The sequence below is a fragment of the Nelumbo lutea genome, chromosome 3, assembly GCF_056320005.1.
Source record: "Nelumbo lutea isolate HS-2025 chromosome 3, American lotus-T2T, whole genome shotgun sequence".
NCBI classification, from domain to species: domain Eukaryota; kingdom Viridiplantae; phylum Streptophyta; class Magnoliopsida; order Proteales; family Nelumbonaceae; genus Nelumbo; species Nelumbo lutea.
The window spans coordinates 47,931,882-47,951,331 of NC_142686.1; the positions used below are offsets into that span (position 1 = coordinate 47,931,882).

The 19,450-nt window shown below is 39.3% G+C and overlaps 1 protein-coding gene across 4 annotated transcripts in view; it reads right to left on the reverse strand.

Annotated features, from left to right (window-relative positions):
* The window catches only part of LOC148864781 (uncharacterized), a 140,271-nt gene that overhangs the window by 36,430 nt on the left and 84,391 nt on the right, over positions 1 to 19,450 (reverse strand). For all 4 annotated transcript variants that reach the window (XM_088976179.1, XM_088976178.1, XM_088976177.1 and 1 more), the window contains exon 14: positions 16,641 to 16,912. In XM_088976179.1, the coding sequence (XP_088832305.1) occupies positions 16,641 to 16,912 (272 nt within the window). The remainder of the gene's footprint in view (positions 1 to 16,640; positions 16,913 to 19,450) is intronic.

The window sequence follows — 19,450 nt, forward strand, 5'->3', positions numbered from 1 at the left end:
TATCCTAATCACTTAAAGAGTCCAGATACAAATAGAGATTTGGATCAGGGCAAACCTTGAAAACACACTCACTCAATACAGAGAGAAGACAACTCAATTAGATTGATCTTACCTTCAACTCTTTTTCTTCCTGCTCTTGCCGCCCTACCCTGTCCGATCTCCAATTCTTGGATTTGATCAAGATTCAATCTTGATATTGTTTCTTGTCAGAAGAAACAATTTAGAAGCTGTGCTCACTGTCCCACTCGATTCTTGCTGAAGAATCACAAGTTCTTGGTGAAGAACTACCTACTGATCCTGCCTCATCCTAAGCCATGCCATCTTCAGTGGAGGGAGGATTTGGTACACTCTTTGGGCGTGAACACTTATGTTGGGAGGAGCTTTTTTGCATGGATTCCGTATCAGGTATATCCCTCCCTAATCTTGGTTTCAGATTTGGTCCAGTTTGGTTACAAGAACGAACCTTGAAAATGCAGTTTTCTAAATTGGGAATAGGATTCTCGAATGGGAGTAAGGAAATTTTTTGAAATTTTGCCCAACCTTCCTACAGGTTTGGGCCATCCATATGATGGATCTCCCATCCCCTTCAGTGGTGTTAGAGCCATGTTTAAGTCTTGAACCAAATTGGATCAGATCTGAATCTACGCAAATGGGCAGAAGGCATTCTACCCGATTTGCGCAGTTAGCGTTTTTTCTGGGAATTGGTTCCCAGATTATGGGCGAATGATCTGGAATATAAATCTTTATTATTTTGTCATATTTATAGAATTGTTCTGTGAATGTTTCTTGAATATTTGGGCTGCACATGTGATGGAGATCAAATCTTTATGGTGCCAAGAATGGCACACCCTGCGATTTCAATTCTATTCAATTTGGTCTGTAAATAATTTTTTAGACAATTTTCTGGAATGTGCAATAGAGGAGAAGAAAGTTCAGCGATCTGCGATTTTGCAGATATCAATTATGCAATTTGCGATTAACTGTTCTTTGCAGGTTTGCAGGATATCCAAGAAAATCACAGTGCAACCCTCTGATTTTAGTTTCTTGATAATTTGATTATCTTGAATTAATTTATTTTCAGATCATTATTCTTGAATTAAATCTTGAACTGGACACCAAAACTTGGGCCGATTTACACCAGGTTTGGTCCAAACTGGTTGGACTGAATTGTTGGTTCGATGGGGTTGGTTTTTCTAACCCAAATTCGATTTAGGCCAGAGGGTTGATGGCCCACTTCAAGTTTTAATTCGGCCCACCTTTGTAAAACCCAATTTTAATATGATAAAACTAAATCAGCCCTGATTTAGCTACATGGGCCGAACTACCTTTTGCATTACACCCCATGTACCTAGATAATGTTATATGATAACATTATGGGCTCTATTGGGCTAATACTGATTTAATCTAATTAAATACGGGTTTTACAAATTTTTTAATTGATTGGATCAATTTGTTTCATGCATGTGATGTATTGATGTGTGATGTGCTACGTACATTGACCATAAGTACTTGGCCCATGATTAATTCGATAGTGGCTCTTTCTCACACCATGGCTGAATGCACATCATTGCCATGGTGTCCATAAGATCATTGGATGATCTCCCCGTTTGGTGGGGCCCACATCAGCTTCTTCCCCAAGAGGAACCGTGCGGAACCCTAGCCGTTTAGGGCCCATTTAAATCTGGCTTTGAGAAAGTCAGTGGGAGCCACTTTGGTTTGACCTAAATACAACTAGGGCATAATATTTCGTTCCCTCCATTGAAATGTGAGTGCATGTGATAGGGAGATTCACATGATGAACTCTCTAAAGGCCTTCCATCATTAGCATGAATATTGGTTCTTCAGTAATGAGGAAATGCACCATAAAATTGGGCTATCCATTTGATGCTGGATCTGTTGGATTGTTTCGTAAGATGATAGGGGCGTCATAGACCAATGTGGGAGGGGCCTATCCTAAAATGGAAGACACTCTCACGGTACCTTGGCGTTCACGAATATGATGGGTAAGCACTCACTGGACAGAAAGGTTTAACCTAAAATGGCAATGAACCTTCTATGTGATCCTTCATAGAAGGTGGTGGGGTTATGCAACTGAAACATTTGGCTCCATGCACTCTATGTGGTTTCCCACATTTCCAGAGACAGCTCACAGTCTCCGCCACTGAGATAGGAGGGAAATCTCAAAGATGAACAAATGAAAATGGAACATAGATTAAAAGCCATATCTATGTACATAGCATGAATCAAATCAGGTTGTGGACTAATATTTGCTTTGCCTTTTATCAGAAATGGCAAACAGACAATTCGTCAAACTATTGGACGACAATAAGCTTAAGGGCCCTGTGAGAATTTGAGAGAAAAAATGAATTGATTGTATTGTCTTGGAAGGAGCATATACACAGCTTTATATGGAATTACAGAGCTAACTTACAGGGTGATAAAATAGGAAACTAACTTTTCCTAAAAAACTAATTTCTATATTAGTGGGATTCTCCAATTAATATCCCATGATTCTAGGAAACTAACTTATGTATGTTTCCTAAATTGATGGACCTAAAATTATGGAGAATCAATCAGAGAGTCAATCTTCCACCTTCCAACACTCCCCCTCAAGCTAGTGAATATGCATCTTTCATTCCCAGCTTGGAGATAAGTCCTTGGAATGCCACACTGCAAAGCCCTTTTGTCAGCACATTTGCTAGTTGACCATTCGTTGAGACGTATGGAGTGCAAATTAATCTGCTATCCAACTTTTCCTTTATGAAATGCCTATCTATCTTAGTGTGCTTTGTCCTGTCATGTTGGACGGGATTGTGAGTAATGTTAATAGCTGACTTGTTATCACAGAATAATCTCATTGGACCTTCCCATCTAATCTTTAGGTCTTCCAAAATTATCTTGAGCCATAGTAATTTACATACTCCCTGAGCCATTGCCCTGAATTCTGTCTCCGCACTTGATCTAACTACCACATTCTACTTCTTACTCCTCCATGTCACAAGATTTCCTCTAAGGAACGTACAATAACCTGTAATGGACCGCCTATCCATGGGAGAGCGTGCATAATCTGCATTGGTGTATGCCACTAGTGCTAATCTAGTATTTCTTTTAAAATTCCTTTGCCAGGATTAGCCTTTAGGTAATGTAGTATCCTATAGACCGCCTGTAGGTGAACCTCTTTCGGGTTGTGCATAAACTGGCTAACCACACTCACGACATATGCTATGTCTGGCCTTGTATGGGCAAGATATATAAGTTTTCCTACTAATCTTTGGTACATTTCCCTATTCACGGCTAGATCTTCATTTGCTTCTCCCAATTTGTGATTTGGCTAAATTGGTGTGGAGGATGGTTTGCATGCTAACTTTCCTATCTCTCTTAGAAGACCTGTTACATATTTTTGTTGTGAGATAAAGATGCCTTCTCTGGAATGAGCTACTTCAATCCCTAGAAAATACTTCAATCTCCCAAGTTCTTTTATTTCGAATTCTCTGACTAGGCGTCTTCTCAAGGCTTCCTTCTCCTTTTCATCATTTCCTGTCACAAATATGTCATCGACATATACCAGAAGAGCCGTGACTTCCCCAGCATCAGAATGCTTTATAAAGAGTGTATGATCTCCCTAACTTTGTTTGTATCCGATGGCAAGCATAACTTTAGTAAATATTCCAAACCATGCCCTAAGTGATTGCTTGAGACCATACAGTGCTTTCTTCAACCTGCATACTTTATTTCCTTTTAGATTTCCTTTGAAGCCCGGAGGAATGTCCATGTATATCTCCTCCTCTAAATTACCGTGAAGAAAAGCATTCTTTACATCAAATTGCTCCAAGTACTAGTCGAAGTTAGTTGCTAGTGACAACAAAATTCTTACCGTATTCATCTTAGTCACTGGAGCGAATGTCTCTTGATAGTCAACACCATAGGTTTGTGTATATCCCTTTGCCACGAGTCTTGCCTTGTATCTTTCTAGAGAGCCATCTGACTTGTACTTTATTGTGAAAACCCACTTGCAACCCACGGGTTTCTTTCCTGGTGGTAGGTCAACAATTTCCCTTGTTTGATTCTTATCTAGAGCCCACATCTCTTCTCTCATAGCGTCTTTCCATTTCTCATCAGATAATGCCTTAGATAAAGTATTAGGAATATGAATGGTGTTTAGACTAACTAGGAAACTCCTATGTAATGGTGAGAATTTTTTAAAGGACATAAAATTTGCTAAGGGATATAAGGGATGTTTAGTGCATTCTCTTGTGCCTTTCCTAAGGGCAATAGGAAGATCTTGGTCAGATGCTAATTTAGAAGAAATTTCTGGAATTGTATTTACCTCATTCTCAAGATTAGGAGTTGAATCTTGAACCTACACAAGTTAGGATCCTGGTCTCTTCCTCTTGAATATACTTGCAATCTCATAGAATCACAAAGTTCATCATTCTCTGTCATGGGTCTGGTATGAATGGGTGAAGAAGTTGGTTTGGTTTGAGGTGGTTCGATAGGTGCAGATACGGATTGAACTGGTATAGATGCTAAGTTTGGGTGTTGATAAACTGTAGGTAGACCAAGCGGGAGCAAATCTCTGTCCTTATCTTCAATGAATGACAAGGACTCCCCCTGAAGATAAGGTTGAGTGAAATATGGTGCTTTTTCTTCAAAAGTGACATCAATAGAGAAAAAATTTTTTGGTAGGTGGGTGGTAACACTTATAACCCTTTTGGGTGGACGAATAACCCACAAAAATACACTTGACGACTCTTGGATCTAACTTCCCTCTATTATGGCTATGGACATGGACAAAAGCAGTGCATTCAAAGATTCTTGGGGTGAGATTATTTGTTATACGTAGATCGAGATAAAATTGAGAAAGTGTTTCCATTGGTGTTTTAAATCCCAGCACCCTCGAAGGTAATCGATTTATAATGTATGCGGCTGTGAGCACAACTTCCCCCCAATAGGTTTTTGGAACATGCTGGTGGAAAAGTAAGGCTCGGGTTGCAGCTAGTAGAAGATGATTCTTCCTTTCTGCTACTCCGTTTTGTTGTGGAGTATTAATGTAGGAGGATTCATGGATAATCCCTTCTTTTTGAAAATATGGGGATAAAGTTTGGTTGAAATAATCCCGTGCATTATCCGATCTAAATCTTTTGATTCTGACCCCAAACTGATTTTGGATCATGTTATGGAAATTTGGGAGTACACTACTTACATCTGATTTAGACAGTGCATGTCCTTAGCTCCAATCACCATGATGTACATTATAACTTATTGTAAATGAATAAAGTACATATTTGATTCATGTTATTATGGTGTGTTTCTTTGTAATACCCTTAAACTGGACACATATGAGACTCGTGTTAGTTTAGAATCTTCACAGCCGTTGGATGGATTTGGGGAGATTTATCTTGCCAAGGCTAACACTAATGTACCACCAAGTTGGTTGGGGTGGCTTGTCTCAACTGCCAAGGTGAGACCTGAGGTACATGCATTGCGGGTTTTCTTGAAACCTTGAACCAGACCAAAATTCCAGTATTGCCCTAGACCTTGGAGATAGATGGGCAAAATTGGAATGTTACACCTGTCCCCTAGACTCGATTATGATACTGCACTAGGTATCGGATTGGACTGTTTTTGATATGCTAATCAATGAAATCCTTAGAGGGGGTCAAAACCTGGGTATGTTGGGATAGTCCGAGAATTCATCTAAGTGGGTGATCACAGTGACAGGATCAGCCCCTTTGTCGGACAAAGTGAATGATCGGGGATGCACTCTCTCTGATGGAAACCTAAATTGCCGGTAGTTGATTTCAACCGTTGAAATTTGTTTTTGCAAAATATATTTATATAGTGATATACATATATATTATGGTTTCAAAATGTTTGCAAAAGGTTTTAATTCCCGAGATCCATATGAGTAGAGAGTGCAACACTGCACGTCGTAGTCGGGGGAGAGGTCCTCTCTTGTCGGGCAGTGTTTGATCATTATGGGCTGAGAAGTTAAGTGTAAGACTATTGAGGGTTATACCTGATGGGCTAATCTTGCATCTGCCCACAGTCCTTAGGCCTTCATAAGATGGCTGGACCCAAGGACCATTTAGTGTAAATGTTGGGCCCATTAAGAGTCCATAGTGATGGACTCGGGGGTTCACTGTTTTCAACAATGAATTCGACCAGGCCTTGTAACAGAGGCTAGGCTGAACCCATGTGGCTGATGTGTAGATCAATGATAGGGTCCCACGCCATACAAAGAGAGCCAAGCTAGCCAGCATTAAAGAGGAAGTGAGACTGAAAGCTTAATGGGCCTAAAAGCCCATTTCGAACTGGTTTAATTAGACTAATTAAATAGGGGTGGATCTGAGATTTGGATTAGCGGATAAGGATAAGGGATTATCCTTATCACTTAAAGAGTCCAGATCCAAATAAAGATTTGGATCAAGGAACTCCTAATTTGATTAAGGAGGTTGATCTTTATCTATAGATAAGATAAGGGATTATCCTAATCACTTAAAGAGTCCAGATACAAATAGAGATTTGGATCAGGGCGAACCTTGAAAACACACTCACTCAATACAGAGAGAAGACAACTTAGTTAGATTGATCTTGCCTTCAACTCTTTTTCTTCCTGCTCTTGCTGCCCTACCCTGTTCAATCTCTAGTTCTTGTATTTGATCAAGATTCGATCTTGATATTGTTTCTTGCCAGAAAAAACAATTTAGAAGTTGTGCTCATTGTCCCACTCGATTCTTGCTAAAGAATCACAAGTTCTTGGTGAAGAACTACCTGTTGATCTTGCCTCATCCTAAGCTATGTCATCCTCAATGGAGGGAGGATTTGGTACACTCTTTGGGCGTGAACACCTACGTTGGGAGGAGCTTTTTTGCGTAGATTCCATATCAGGTATATCCCTCCTTAATCTTGGTTTCAGATTTGGTCCGGTTTGGTTACAAGAACGAACCTTGGAAATGCAATTTTGTAAACTGGGAATAGGATTCCCGGTTGGGAGTAAAGAATTTTTTTGAAAATTCGCCCAACCTTCATACAAGGTTCGGCCATCCATATGATGGATCTCCCATCCCCTTCACCTTCTACAAGCTACTAATTGTGCAACATCTAAGAAATAATCTCTACATTATGAAGGATATTTAGAAGTCAATAATCAAGCCCAAAGCAATTCTTGTATATAGGTAACCAAGAACAGAGCAACATCACAGGTTTGCAAAACAAGGGGTAAACGAAGTCAAATGTTTTAGGGTATAAATTATAATTCCTGAGGGTGGGAATTTGTATATGAGGATTCTGACACACTACAGTACACTTTATCCATTAATAAAATGTTTAACTGTTCCTGATTTTAAAAATGATGAAAGCAATTCTTATGAGGCTAACTATTCTAGAAAGGTCCTTGTCATACTAATAGGAACAACTAAATTCTATCATTTACAGGAAAGAGGAAATTCAAGAACAGAACTAGACCAAACCCAAAAAGACCAAGAAAGACCTACTTAAAGACAGAAAAAAATAGAAAGGGAAAAAAAAAAACCACCTACATATCAGGAATAGATGCCTTGCAATATAACTTCCTCGAAACAATACCCACTCTATCAAGGCAGACAGCTAAAAAATTGGCCAACTTTTGCACACAATGGAATGAGATGTTCACTCACGCAACCAAAGGCCTAGCTTCCTAATGAGATGGTACAAGAACCAAGCCCCCCCATCTCTCGTCCAATCAAACATAACCAAGGTTCAAGTAGAAATCTGCTGAATCAAAAATCATCAAAGAAAAGACGAGTTTCTTGTGGAAGAAGAGAGCAAATCAGATCTGGCCACCCTCTCCCATTGGTATTTATACTTTTAAGTAAAAATAAGTACAATTACTAATATTACCTTATGGGGCGCTTAACACAAAACTGTAAAAAAAAACTTAAAAACATCACTCCAAAGGGTCCCAACAAGAGTGTTGTGGTCCCCACTTACTATCTAAACAAATAATAAACAAAATCAACAAACAAATCTGCACAAAATCCTCAATACTCCCCCCTTAAAGTTGAGAGTAAATGCCAAACATTCCCAACTTGTGTAGTCCTGTCGAAGCTTGTTCTTTGCAACCCCTTTGATGAAGACATTAGATAGTTGTAACTCAGAGGAGACATAAGGCAAGCAGACTTCTCCGGTTGTCACCCTTTCTCTTATGAAGTGTCTATCAACCTCAATGTGCTTTGTCCTATCATGCTGAACTGGATTGTGGGCAATCTCAATCAGCAAGGATCTAACCCAAAGTAATTCTAAAACACCATGAGCCATAGATCTACATTCAGCCTTTGCACTTGACCTAGCCACCATTTACTGTTTTTTAATCTTCCATGAAACAAAATTTTCCTCCCACAAAGGTACAGGGCCATAGATCTATATTCAGCCTTTGCACTTAACCTAGCCACCATTTACTGTTTTTTACTCTTGAAACCAATTTTTCCTCCCACAAAGATGCATACCCCTAATGTGGATCTCCTGTCATCTAAACAATCTGCCCAATCTGCATCTGTATAGAACTCCAGTTTCAAATTCCCATGATTTGAGAATAGAATAATTCCTTTGCTCGAATGCTTCTTCAGGTATGCAAGTATCTTATCAATGGCTTCCCAGTGCTGAATCTGAGGATAATGCATATACTAACTCACAACACTAACAACAGAGGAAATGGCTGGATGTGTCATACATAAATATAATAATTGGCCTACCATCCTCTAATATCTCCCAACATCTTTAACCATCTTACCATTCAAAGCATTAATCCTGTGGTTCGGGTTAATAGAAGTATCTGTAGAGAACACTGATGTGGACCCCACTGATGTGGTCCTCACCGTATTTGTATGGCAGTAGTGAACAGTTAGTTATGTTAGTTATGTCAGTGTGTTAGTTGGTACTTATTTCAGTTCTTTTACTATTACTTTTCTTTTATTATTTTTCCATGTAAGCAATAAGGGTAATTCAGCTCTTTTACAGTTAGTCGAATATTAAATAAATCATAGGAGTGGGTCGGCTATTGCTCAAGACCTTCTCTCTCTCTTTTCTGAATTCTCCTTTGAGTTCTTTTCTTCTCCTCTCTTCTTCTCTTCAATCTGTACTTGTTTTTCATTTGAACCTAAGACAGATTGTAGTCTTGTTCGACTACTTGGTATCAGAGCCAACCTAGGAGTTCTTATACTAGTCTAATCAGGACAACTACATGAGAACTTCCTAGGTTTGGAAGTTTTTCAGTAGAAAAGGAGAATCGGCTGATTCTTGGAGGTTACTGGCAGTGTGCGGCTGCTACTAAGGAGATTGTAGAGCCTTGGAGAGTTCCAATGATCAGGAAGAATCAAAAGAAGGTTTGGATCCTCAAGATTAAGGTTTTGCATCAATTAGAAGGTGGCGGCCAGAACTTTTTCATAAACTAAGCCATTTTCCTTGAGATCGACATTAGAAAAGATCATCTTTGTTTATTCTGAGAGTGCAGCTGGGAAATTTTCTCTTTTTCACCTGTTGTTTTTATGGTTTTGAGAGAAAACCCTAAAATTCAGGACTGTTGTTGATTCCAGGGCAGTAGTTGGACTTGTTTCCATTCAATCTTTTTTTTTTCTTTTGCTCTCTAGAAGACCTAGGCCGACTGTTATAAGTTTTTGGGAGCAATTTCTCTTATTACAGTAGTTAAAAAGGTGTTTTTTGATTAATTCTTAACCAAGAATGGAGTTTAAGAATCAAGGGGAAGGTGTTTTTGGTGCTGGCAGTTCTGGTAGCATGTCTGAGAAAAACTTTCAGATTAAGTTTGATGGATCAAACTACTTAGAATGGGCCCAATCGGCCATGTTGACCATTGGGGGTAGAGGAAAACTGAACTATTTGTTGGGAGATGTGAAGGAACTAATTAGGGAGGACCAAATTTATGCCAAATGGATTCAGGAGAACTATTTGGTTATGACATGGTTGTACAACTCTATGCAGCCACATATCATCGGGAACTATTTGTGGGCAAAAACAGCTAAGGAAATTTGGGATGTCATGAAAGAGACCTACTCCGAACCCCTTAATGTTGCTAGGGCTTATGAAATGAAATGTGAGGTTAATAATGTTCTCAACCTTGCGTGGGAAAGTCAGAAGGATGCACAGACTTACAGAAAGCAGGTTGAAACTAATAGGGCTTTTGAGTTCCTAGCTGGTCTGAATTATGAATATGATATTGTGATATGGCAACTACTGACAATAGATAGTGTGATCCTATCACAAGCCTATTCCTTAATGCATAGTGAAGAAACTGGGAGAAAGGTTATGTTGTAGCATTAGCCCTTTGAATCAGCCTTGGCAGTAGTTAAACCTAAGTCTGGGGGTGACAAGGAGAGGGATATGAAGAAGGAGGACAAGCAGGACCTAATATGTGAACATTGCAAGAAACCTAAGCATACTAAAGACACCTGTTGGAAATTGCATCCTCATCTAGTTTCAGCAAAACTCAAGAACAAAAGGGGTAATGCTAATATGGTTGTTAATACTAATTGTGCAACCTCATCGGGCACAAGAGGTACACCCCTAGCCACCCTAGCTGCTATCTAGGCTGCTCTGACTCAGTTGGAAAATGAAGTTGGCAATTCAGCTCCATCACCTCAACTGCCTTCAGCTCCTTCCACATCAGCTTTTGCTCATTCAGGTACTTGGGCCTCAACTTATCATGCTTCACCTCCAAGTAACACTGAACATTGTTGGGTAATAGACTCAGGTGCATCTGACCATATGATTGGCTTGCCATCACTGTTTACTACCTAGCACTTATCTTCTGGCAAAGACAAAGTGTCCATTGCTGATGGTTCCCTTGTTCCTATTTTTAGTAAGGGAGACATCAAATTGTCTAATGCCATTTCCTTGTCTTCAGTTTTGCATGTTCCTAAACTTAGTACTAACTTGCTTTTAGTTAGTAGCATTACAAAAAACTAGAACTGTTTAGTAACTTCTTTCCCTAATCGATGTGTTTTTCAGGATTTGGAGACAAGGAAGGTGATTGGGACTGGCTGTGAGACGAATGAGATCTATCTTCTTGGAGGGAGCTCTTGGGAAGATAGTGAAGCTAGGAGGTCTTTTGTTTCTTAGTCTATTAGTAAGGTTATGCTTTGGCATAATCGGTTGGGTCATTTATCTTTTCGGTCTTTGAAGAGTTTGTTTCCTAATTTGTTTGAGTCTGTTCAGATGTCCAATTTGAGATGTGAAAGTTGTGAGCTTGCAAAGCATTGTAGAACAACCTATTCATTGAGTAATAAAAGAAGTAGTATTCCTTTTGACATTGTGCATACCGATGTTTGGGGACCTTATCACATCACTGGTACGGGGGGATATAGATATTTCTTGTTGTTTGTTGATGACTGTACCCGTTTTTCTTGGGTTTACCTTATGCATTCTCAAGATGAGGTTCCTGCCTTGACTCTTTCATCAGATGATTTTAACCCAGTTTGGGGTCAAAATCAAAATTTTTAGATCCGATAATGCAAAAGAATATTTTGCAAAACCATTAGCCTCTTATTTACTTAACCATGGGATTATCCACCAGAGTACTTGTCCTCATACACCACAGTAGAATGGGGTTGCTAAGAGAAAGAATGGACACATATTGGAGGTGACTAGAAGCATCATGTTTAATTCCAATGTGCCTATATATTTTTTGGGAGATGCTATTTTTACAGTAGTGTATCTCATCAACCGAGTTCCTTCACGGGTTCTTGACATGAAACCTCCATTTACCCTTCTATATCCTGATAAAGAGTTGTTTACCGTTCCCCTTAAAACCTTTGGTTGTACTTGTTTTGTTCAGATTCTTGGCCCTCATCATTCCAAATTTGATCCTAAGGCCTCCAAATGTATTTTTTTTTGTTATGCACAATATGAGATGTACCTATGAGGAGAAAGAAAACAGAAAGATTTTCTTATAGCGAAGGAGATAGGAGGATACAAATGTTTTCTTGATTTATGGGCTGAATATGAGATTGTTCACATTAAACCCTTGGATCCAAAAGAGTGTGTGAAATATCTCCAGAAGCACTTTGAGAAGAGAAAGGTGACTCAATTCTTGATGAGACTTAGACCTGAATATGAGATAATTAGGTCCAACATACTGAGTAGGGGAACACTTCCAGAAATGGATTCTGTTTTAGGGGAACTTTTGAGGGAAGTGACTAAACTACTCACTGCAGCCGGGTTTGAGGGGAAGATGACTGAAGTTGGGGCTGAAACAACCTTTGTTGCTCATGGAGGTAAGAAGCCAACCTCCAAGGATTTCTTCAAAACTCAATGCTATGAGTGTAAGGGTTTTGGACACATTGCATCTCACTGTAAGAAGAAGAATGTGTACACCTATTGCAAGCAACATGGTCACATCATTCCAGACTGTCCAATCCGACCAGCTAAGGGTTCTCAGGAAAAGACTCAACCCCGGGCCTATCAGGCAACAGATAGTCAAGCAACTGACAATATATCCACCAAGGGTGATTCTTCAGTGAAAGGTGATTCAACAGGTGTCATGGATGAAGAAAAGGTTCGACATTTGGTATCTTCTGCTATTTCCTTTGCTTTCTATGCTATTGGCTTGTCTGGTAAGTTCTCTGCATATTGTTCTTCTCCTTCACATGCTTAGATTATATGACAGGTGCCACCAATCATATGACAGGAGCCTACCTCAATCACCCAAATCCTTCCATTGAAACTCACCATAAACATATTATTACTGCCAATGGTGAAAAGTTAGACATCATTGGTAGCAATGATTTGTCCCTTAAACCGTCACCAACTAGATCCTTCCCTCTCTCCAAAACCCTCTTAGTACCTAACCTTACTACAACTGATTTTTGTTGGCCAACTTGTTGATGTAGGAAATGTTCTCACCTTTTCTCATGATGGTTGCTTGATACATGACCGATACACTAGGAAGGTGAAAGGGAAGGGGCATAGGTTGGGCCGTCTGTTTGCGCTGGAGTTCAAGAGATCTCAATCAGGAGCATCCTCAACTTTACTTAGTTCTTCTTTGTCTGATTCTTTGTTGAATTATAGAAATAATGTTTGGGATTTATGGCATAAATGGTTGGGTCGTCCATATTCCCAAAAGTTAAAGTTTTTGTTTGACTCTAGTTTGATTAAGAATAAAATTCCTCCAGTTCATGCTTTTGATGTTTCTTGCACTACATGCTATTTCAGTAAAAGTCATGTTTTACCATTTCTTTATACATCTGAACATGCCACTAAACCTTTTGAGATAACACATAGTGATGTTTGGTCTGCTTCTATTACTTCACGATTGGGATACAAATATTTTGTATTGTTTATAGATGATTGTATCAGATATACTTGGATTTATTTTTTGCGGCACAAATCAGAAGTCTTTGGCACATTTAAATTATTTCATACTGTTAGATGAGGTCTTTGAATAGGTAGATATTCTCTAACACACCCCCTCACACGAAAGCCCATTGGGCTTGAAGTGTGAACAAGAACAAGCTCACCCATATCTTGTGCGGAAACTTAATTAATTATAATTGGGGGTAATGAGAATCAAACACTAGACCACTTGGTCAAACCTGGCTCTAATACCATCTCAAAGAACCATTCAACCTAAAAGCGCAAGCTGTTAGATGAGGTCTTTGAATAGGTTGATATTCTCTAACACATATTATGGTGCAAAATCGGTTCAAGTGCAATGTGACTATCCTCCCCTCAGATTCAAGGGGAGAATATAGAGATTAAGACTTTTAGGGCTAGTTTAAGAGTTATGGAATTTAGTCTCAGCGCAACTGCCCAGACACACCACATTAGAATGGTGTGGCTGAACGGAAGAATGGACATATTCTCAGTGTTGTGCGGACATTACTACAAGAATCTCATGCTCCAACTTCGTTTCGGATAGAAGTAGCCAGTACAGTTGTGTATTTGATCAATTTTCTTCCCTCCTTTGTTCTAGGCAACAGTTCTCCCTTCCAAAAACTTTTTGGTCATCCCCGAGATTTCTTTAGTCTTCATGTTTTTAGTTGTCTTTGTTTTGTACATCTTCTTGTTCGTGAACAATCTAAACTAATTGCTCAGTCTGCTATGTGTGCCTTTGTGGGATATAGTCCTAACCACAAAGGATTTTTGTGCTATGATCCTGCTATTCGTCGTATTCGGATTTCCCGGAATGTTGTGTTTCTTGAACATATCTCTTTCTTTGTTGGGATTGCTAGATTGTCTACTCCTTTCATCTCTGTTTTGCAAGATTTTGATTCAGACAACACAACTACTTCCTCCACTGAGAGAGATTTTATTGTCTTCACCCGCAAGCGACGACGTGTCTCGATCCCTGCACCTACAACCCCCCTTCCACCCGATCCAGAGCATCCCTCCTCGGTACCCCCTGTAAGTGATACTTTGACCCAAGATCCTCCTATTTCAGATAGTAGTTTGGTTATTCCACTTCGTCGTTCTACCCGTATTTCTCGACCTCCTAACCGCTATGGTCTTCCTTCAAACCATAGTTCCTTTTCTGTTATACTTTCTTCACAGATACCCCTAGATCTAATCAGCAAGCCATTAGAAGTTCTCAATGGAAAGAAGCCATGGATGCCGAAATTCAAGCCCTCCATGAGAATGATACTTGGGATCTTGTGCTAGCTCCTCTAGATGCTTCTATTGTTGGAAGTCGTTGGGTCTATACGATCAAACTGAAGTCAGATGGTTTCCTTGATCGATATAAGGCCCGGTTAGTTGCCCAAGGATACAGTCAGGAATATGGGATTGATTATGAAGAAACATTTGCCCCAGTTGCTAAGATCACCACAATTCGGACTCTTATGGCCATATCTGTTGTTCCTTCCTAGACTGTTTACCATCTAGATGTGAAGAATGCTTTTGTTCATGGTGAACTAAAGGAGACAATCTACATGAAACCTCCGCCTGGATATTGCAGTGATCCTTCACGTGTCTGTCGCCTAAAGAAGTCTCTATGTGGTCTGAAGCAAGCACCCAGGGCTTGGTTTGACCACTTCCGGGATGTTGTTGTTGCAGATGAGTATAAGTAGTGTTCCTCTGACTACTCTCTCTATGTTAAGAGAAGACCCCAGGGTATCACTATCCTCTTATTGTATGTTGGTGACATGCTTTTAACTAGGGATGGTCATGATGGGATTTGTGAGCTAAAGTCCTTACTTCATAATTCATTTCACATGAAGGACCTGGGTCCTCTTACATCTTGGGTTTGAAGGTCCATCGTAGCAGTCGAGGGTATTTCATTTGTCAATAACAATATGCCTCTGATCTCATCAAATTAGCTGGAATTACTGATGAGAAACATGTTGATACTCCCCTAGAGCTGAATGTCAAACTATCTAAATACGAAGGCCACCTCCTTCCTAATGCTACTTTGTACTGTCAGCTTGTTGGCTCTCTGATCTATCTCACTATGACCAGGCCTAATATTTCACATGATGTTCAGGTCACCGGTCAGTTTGTCTCTGCCCCACGACAACCTCATATCACTGTTGTTCGCCACATCATCCGTTATGTTCGAGACACAACCTCTCAAGGACAATTTTTCTCTTCCTCATCATCCATACAGTTGAGGATTTATGTTGATGCCGATTGGGCTGGTTGTCCTGACACTCACCGATCCACTACTGGGTGGTGTGTCTTCATGGGTGACTCTCTCATCTCTTAGAAGTGCAAGAAACAACAAACTGTCTCCAACTCTTCTACTGAAGCGGAGTATAGAGCTATGTCTTCTGCATGTAGCGAGATTGTTTGGATGAAGTCTCTTTTCATGGATCTTGTTACTCCTCTTCCTACTCCTATCCCTCTGTATGCTGATAACACCAATGCTATCAAGGTCGCATCTGATCCTGTCTTTCGTGAGATGACTAAACATATCGAGGTGGATTGTCACTTTATTAGAGACCTTCTTGTTGCAGGGTCCATATCTCTTCCTCATGTAGCCTCTCACATGTAGATTGCCGACATCTTCACCAAGGCCATGACTAAAAGTCGACACCTTGTTCTTAAGGGCAAACTGATGCTGATGTCTACGCATCAGTTCTTAAGGGCAAACTGATACTGTTCTTAAGTACAGTATCGTACTCTTATTATTTTATTTGTTCTTATCTTTCAGCCCTGTAAGGGCATTCTTGTAACTGTACATACCTTTCATCACATTAATATAAAAGAGACTCTTTGGGGTGGGGGTCGACTATTCTTACAGCCTTAATTCTGTTTTCTCTTTGCTCTCAATTCGGTTCACAGCATGCATAAGAACTGGCTCAACTTAGAATTCTAGCACATATCGTACCGCCTAATACTTGTAGAGAGTTTGTCATTTTCCAAGACATTAATCATAAGGGTATGGTTATCCTTTTAAATAGTAATGGGTCCTCACCATAGACATCTAATATCTATAAATAGCTGTTATAGTTTTTACTCTTGATAAGATATACAGATAAGAATTTTCCACTGCAACAGCCCTTAGCTGAGTGATCCCCAGCTAAAGAAACCAAGAAACAGAAAATTGGGAATTAATTGAATGAATTATGCTATGATTTCCAAGAAAAAATAAGCACATTTAGAGGGAAATGAGAATAAAAAAAAATAATTTTTCATTAGAACATATCCAATACCTTAAACCTTGCATGCAATGTAAGTAAGATGTCATTCAACATTGCCGACGGCCAAGCTGGATCAGAGAGCTCAGATGCAATAATGGATTCTAGTTCTTCAAATGATTCATGTGGACTTTGCATCCAAATCAAAGACTTAATGACCATTGCTCGAACATAAACACATTCACATGCTACAGTTGTTCGCACTACTTCCATTAGAGAAGCCAATAGGCTTGCAATGGTATCCTTGCCATTGCTTCTATTAGATACTGAAGAAGCCTTTCTGTTAGCTACAAATAGGAAAAAGAAAATTAGAGAAGACAAAAACTACACTACAAGATGTATGATGCTAAACAAGGACAAAACTACTTGAGAATATCATATACACAAAATACAATGACTTCATTAGGTTCTCATAATAAACCCAAAGTTTGAATATTTGAGAAATTCAGTGTAAAGAGCCAGTATTGTTACACCAATATTCCTTTCTGCTCCAGCTTTGCAATAAAAGTTTCTCATAATAATATCCCTAACTCCATCAGTGTGAGCTTGTCTTACACTGCCACTCTCAAGCTTGGATAAAGGAGGGGTGACGGTTGGTAGCCAGCATTAAAACTTTTGCCAAACCCTCATGAATATGGATGATGATGATGATGATGATGATGATGATGATGATGATAATATCTCATTATTTTCTGAATAATAACCTATTATTTTAAGGAAAGATTGTTATATAATATCAAATAACTTCATTTGAATTTTCTTTACACTCTTCACACAGGTTCAACATCCAAAATGGAGCCTCTACCAGTTACCTATAGAATACTGGAATGAGGTCATTTTAGAACTGAAGAAATGAACATGTTTCCATTCTTTTTAACCAATGACTGGATGGCTTTAAGCCATGCAAACTAACATGAAACCAACTCTGTTTCATGTCTTGTATAAAGAGGAGATTAGAACCGATAGGATTGAAATGTCACTGTTAACTGGCTAATAAAAGCAAAAATAGAACCCATGTATTGAAAAACTACAAGAAACAAATAGAACTTCAGTGGTTTTTCTGAATAGCTAAATAGATCAACCAGGTTAAAGACAAAAATATGGATTAACCCTCATTTCAAGATGGGCCACATGATATTCCCAAGTCTATAGGCATATTTCTTCAGAAACTTTCTAGAGGCAGAGTTGTATAAAATTATAGAAATAAATCTTAAAGTGCAAAAAACAAAAAAAAACATATCTGATTAATAACAACTTTCCAACTCAAACCAGAGTCAAGCTACCGTCTTGCATGGCCAGTTCCAAACCTGAATAACAAAGTGTTACTGTCAGGTTGCTAACATAAGTTCATGTTGGGGTCTTCCCTGGAAATGACAGAACTAACAAATGTATGACCTCATGCAGGATAGTGAGAAGAGCATGATCTATGAAACAAGCCTTGAGTGATTCTCTGAAGAAACCAGTAATCCCCAACAGGTAATTACAATAAGCATGAGGAGATTTAATGGTTTTATTGAAAATTGTGAGTTGAAGGAAATACCTCTGCTGCAAGCCAGTTACACTTGGTCCAACTTTCAGGAAACCCCTTTGTGTTCAAAGTTGGACAGATTCTTATTTAACCTAGCCTGGGAGAACAGTAGGGAAAACTTGGTTGCTAGAGGATTACCTAGGGTCACCTTTGATCACTGTCCTATCCAGATAGGTACCGAGTCTTTTCCTACTAGAACCAAACCTTTTAGATTCGAAAATATGTGGCTTACCCATCAGAATTTGTGAAAAAGTGAAGGAATGGTGGGGTGAGGATGTGAGGGGGGTAAGTTGGAAGGGGATCATGTTTCATAAAAAGTTAAAGATGTTGAGAGCCAAAATAAAAGAGTGGAATAGAGATCAATTTGGTAGAATTGAGGAGCAAAAAATGTTCCTAATATCTCGAATAGAAAACTTGGATGTAAAGGAATCTCAAATTGGGTTAATCCAAGATGACAGAGTGTTAAGGAGACAATTGAAAAAGGATTTGGAAGAGGTGTTATTGAGGGAAGAAATCAGTTGGAGACAAAAATCTAGACACAAGTGGATTAAGGAAGGCAATGGGAACACCAGATTTTTCCATGACTTGGCAAATGGAAGACGAAGAAAGAATCTTGTGGCCAAGATAGAGATAGGAGAGGAGGTGATTACCAACCAGGATGACATAGCCAAAATTTTGTGGACCACTTCAAATCAATTTATAGAAGACCTTTGAGTGAGAGAGCAATTGTGGAAGGGGTGGAATGGCCAAAAATTGAGGACGGATTGGCAAGGTGGTTGGAAGGGATTTCGAAGAAGAGATTAAGAAAGTTGTCTTTCTAATGGATAGATCCAAGGCTCTAGGCCCAGATGGATTTACAATGGGTTTCTATCAAGATTGTTGGGAGGTGTTGAAAGAGGATTTAGTTGAAGTCTTTAAGGAATTTGCAGACAATCATGTAGTAAGCCCTGGAATCAATGCCACTTTTTTTGGCTTTGATACCTAAGAAGACTCATGCCAACCACCCAAAAGATTATAGGCCTAGTAGTCTGGTAACAAGCATCTATAAAACCCTGGCTTAAGTGCTTTCATTGAGGATGAAAGCAATTCTCCCCTCTATCATTAGTGAAACCCAAGGGGCCTTCATTCAAGGGTGACAAATAACAGATCAGATCCTAATTGTGAATGAGTGTGAGGAGGAAATGAAAAGGTCTAGGAAGAGAGGTTTCATTTGTAAATTGAATCTTGAAAAGGCCTATGACTTGGTGGACTAGGAATTTTTATTAGAGGTGACGCGAAACTGTGGATTTGGGGACAA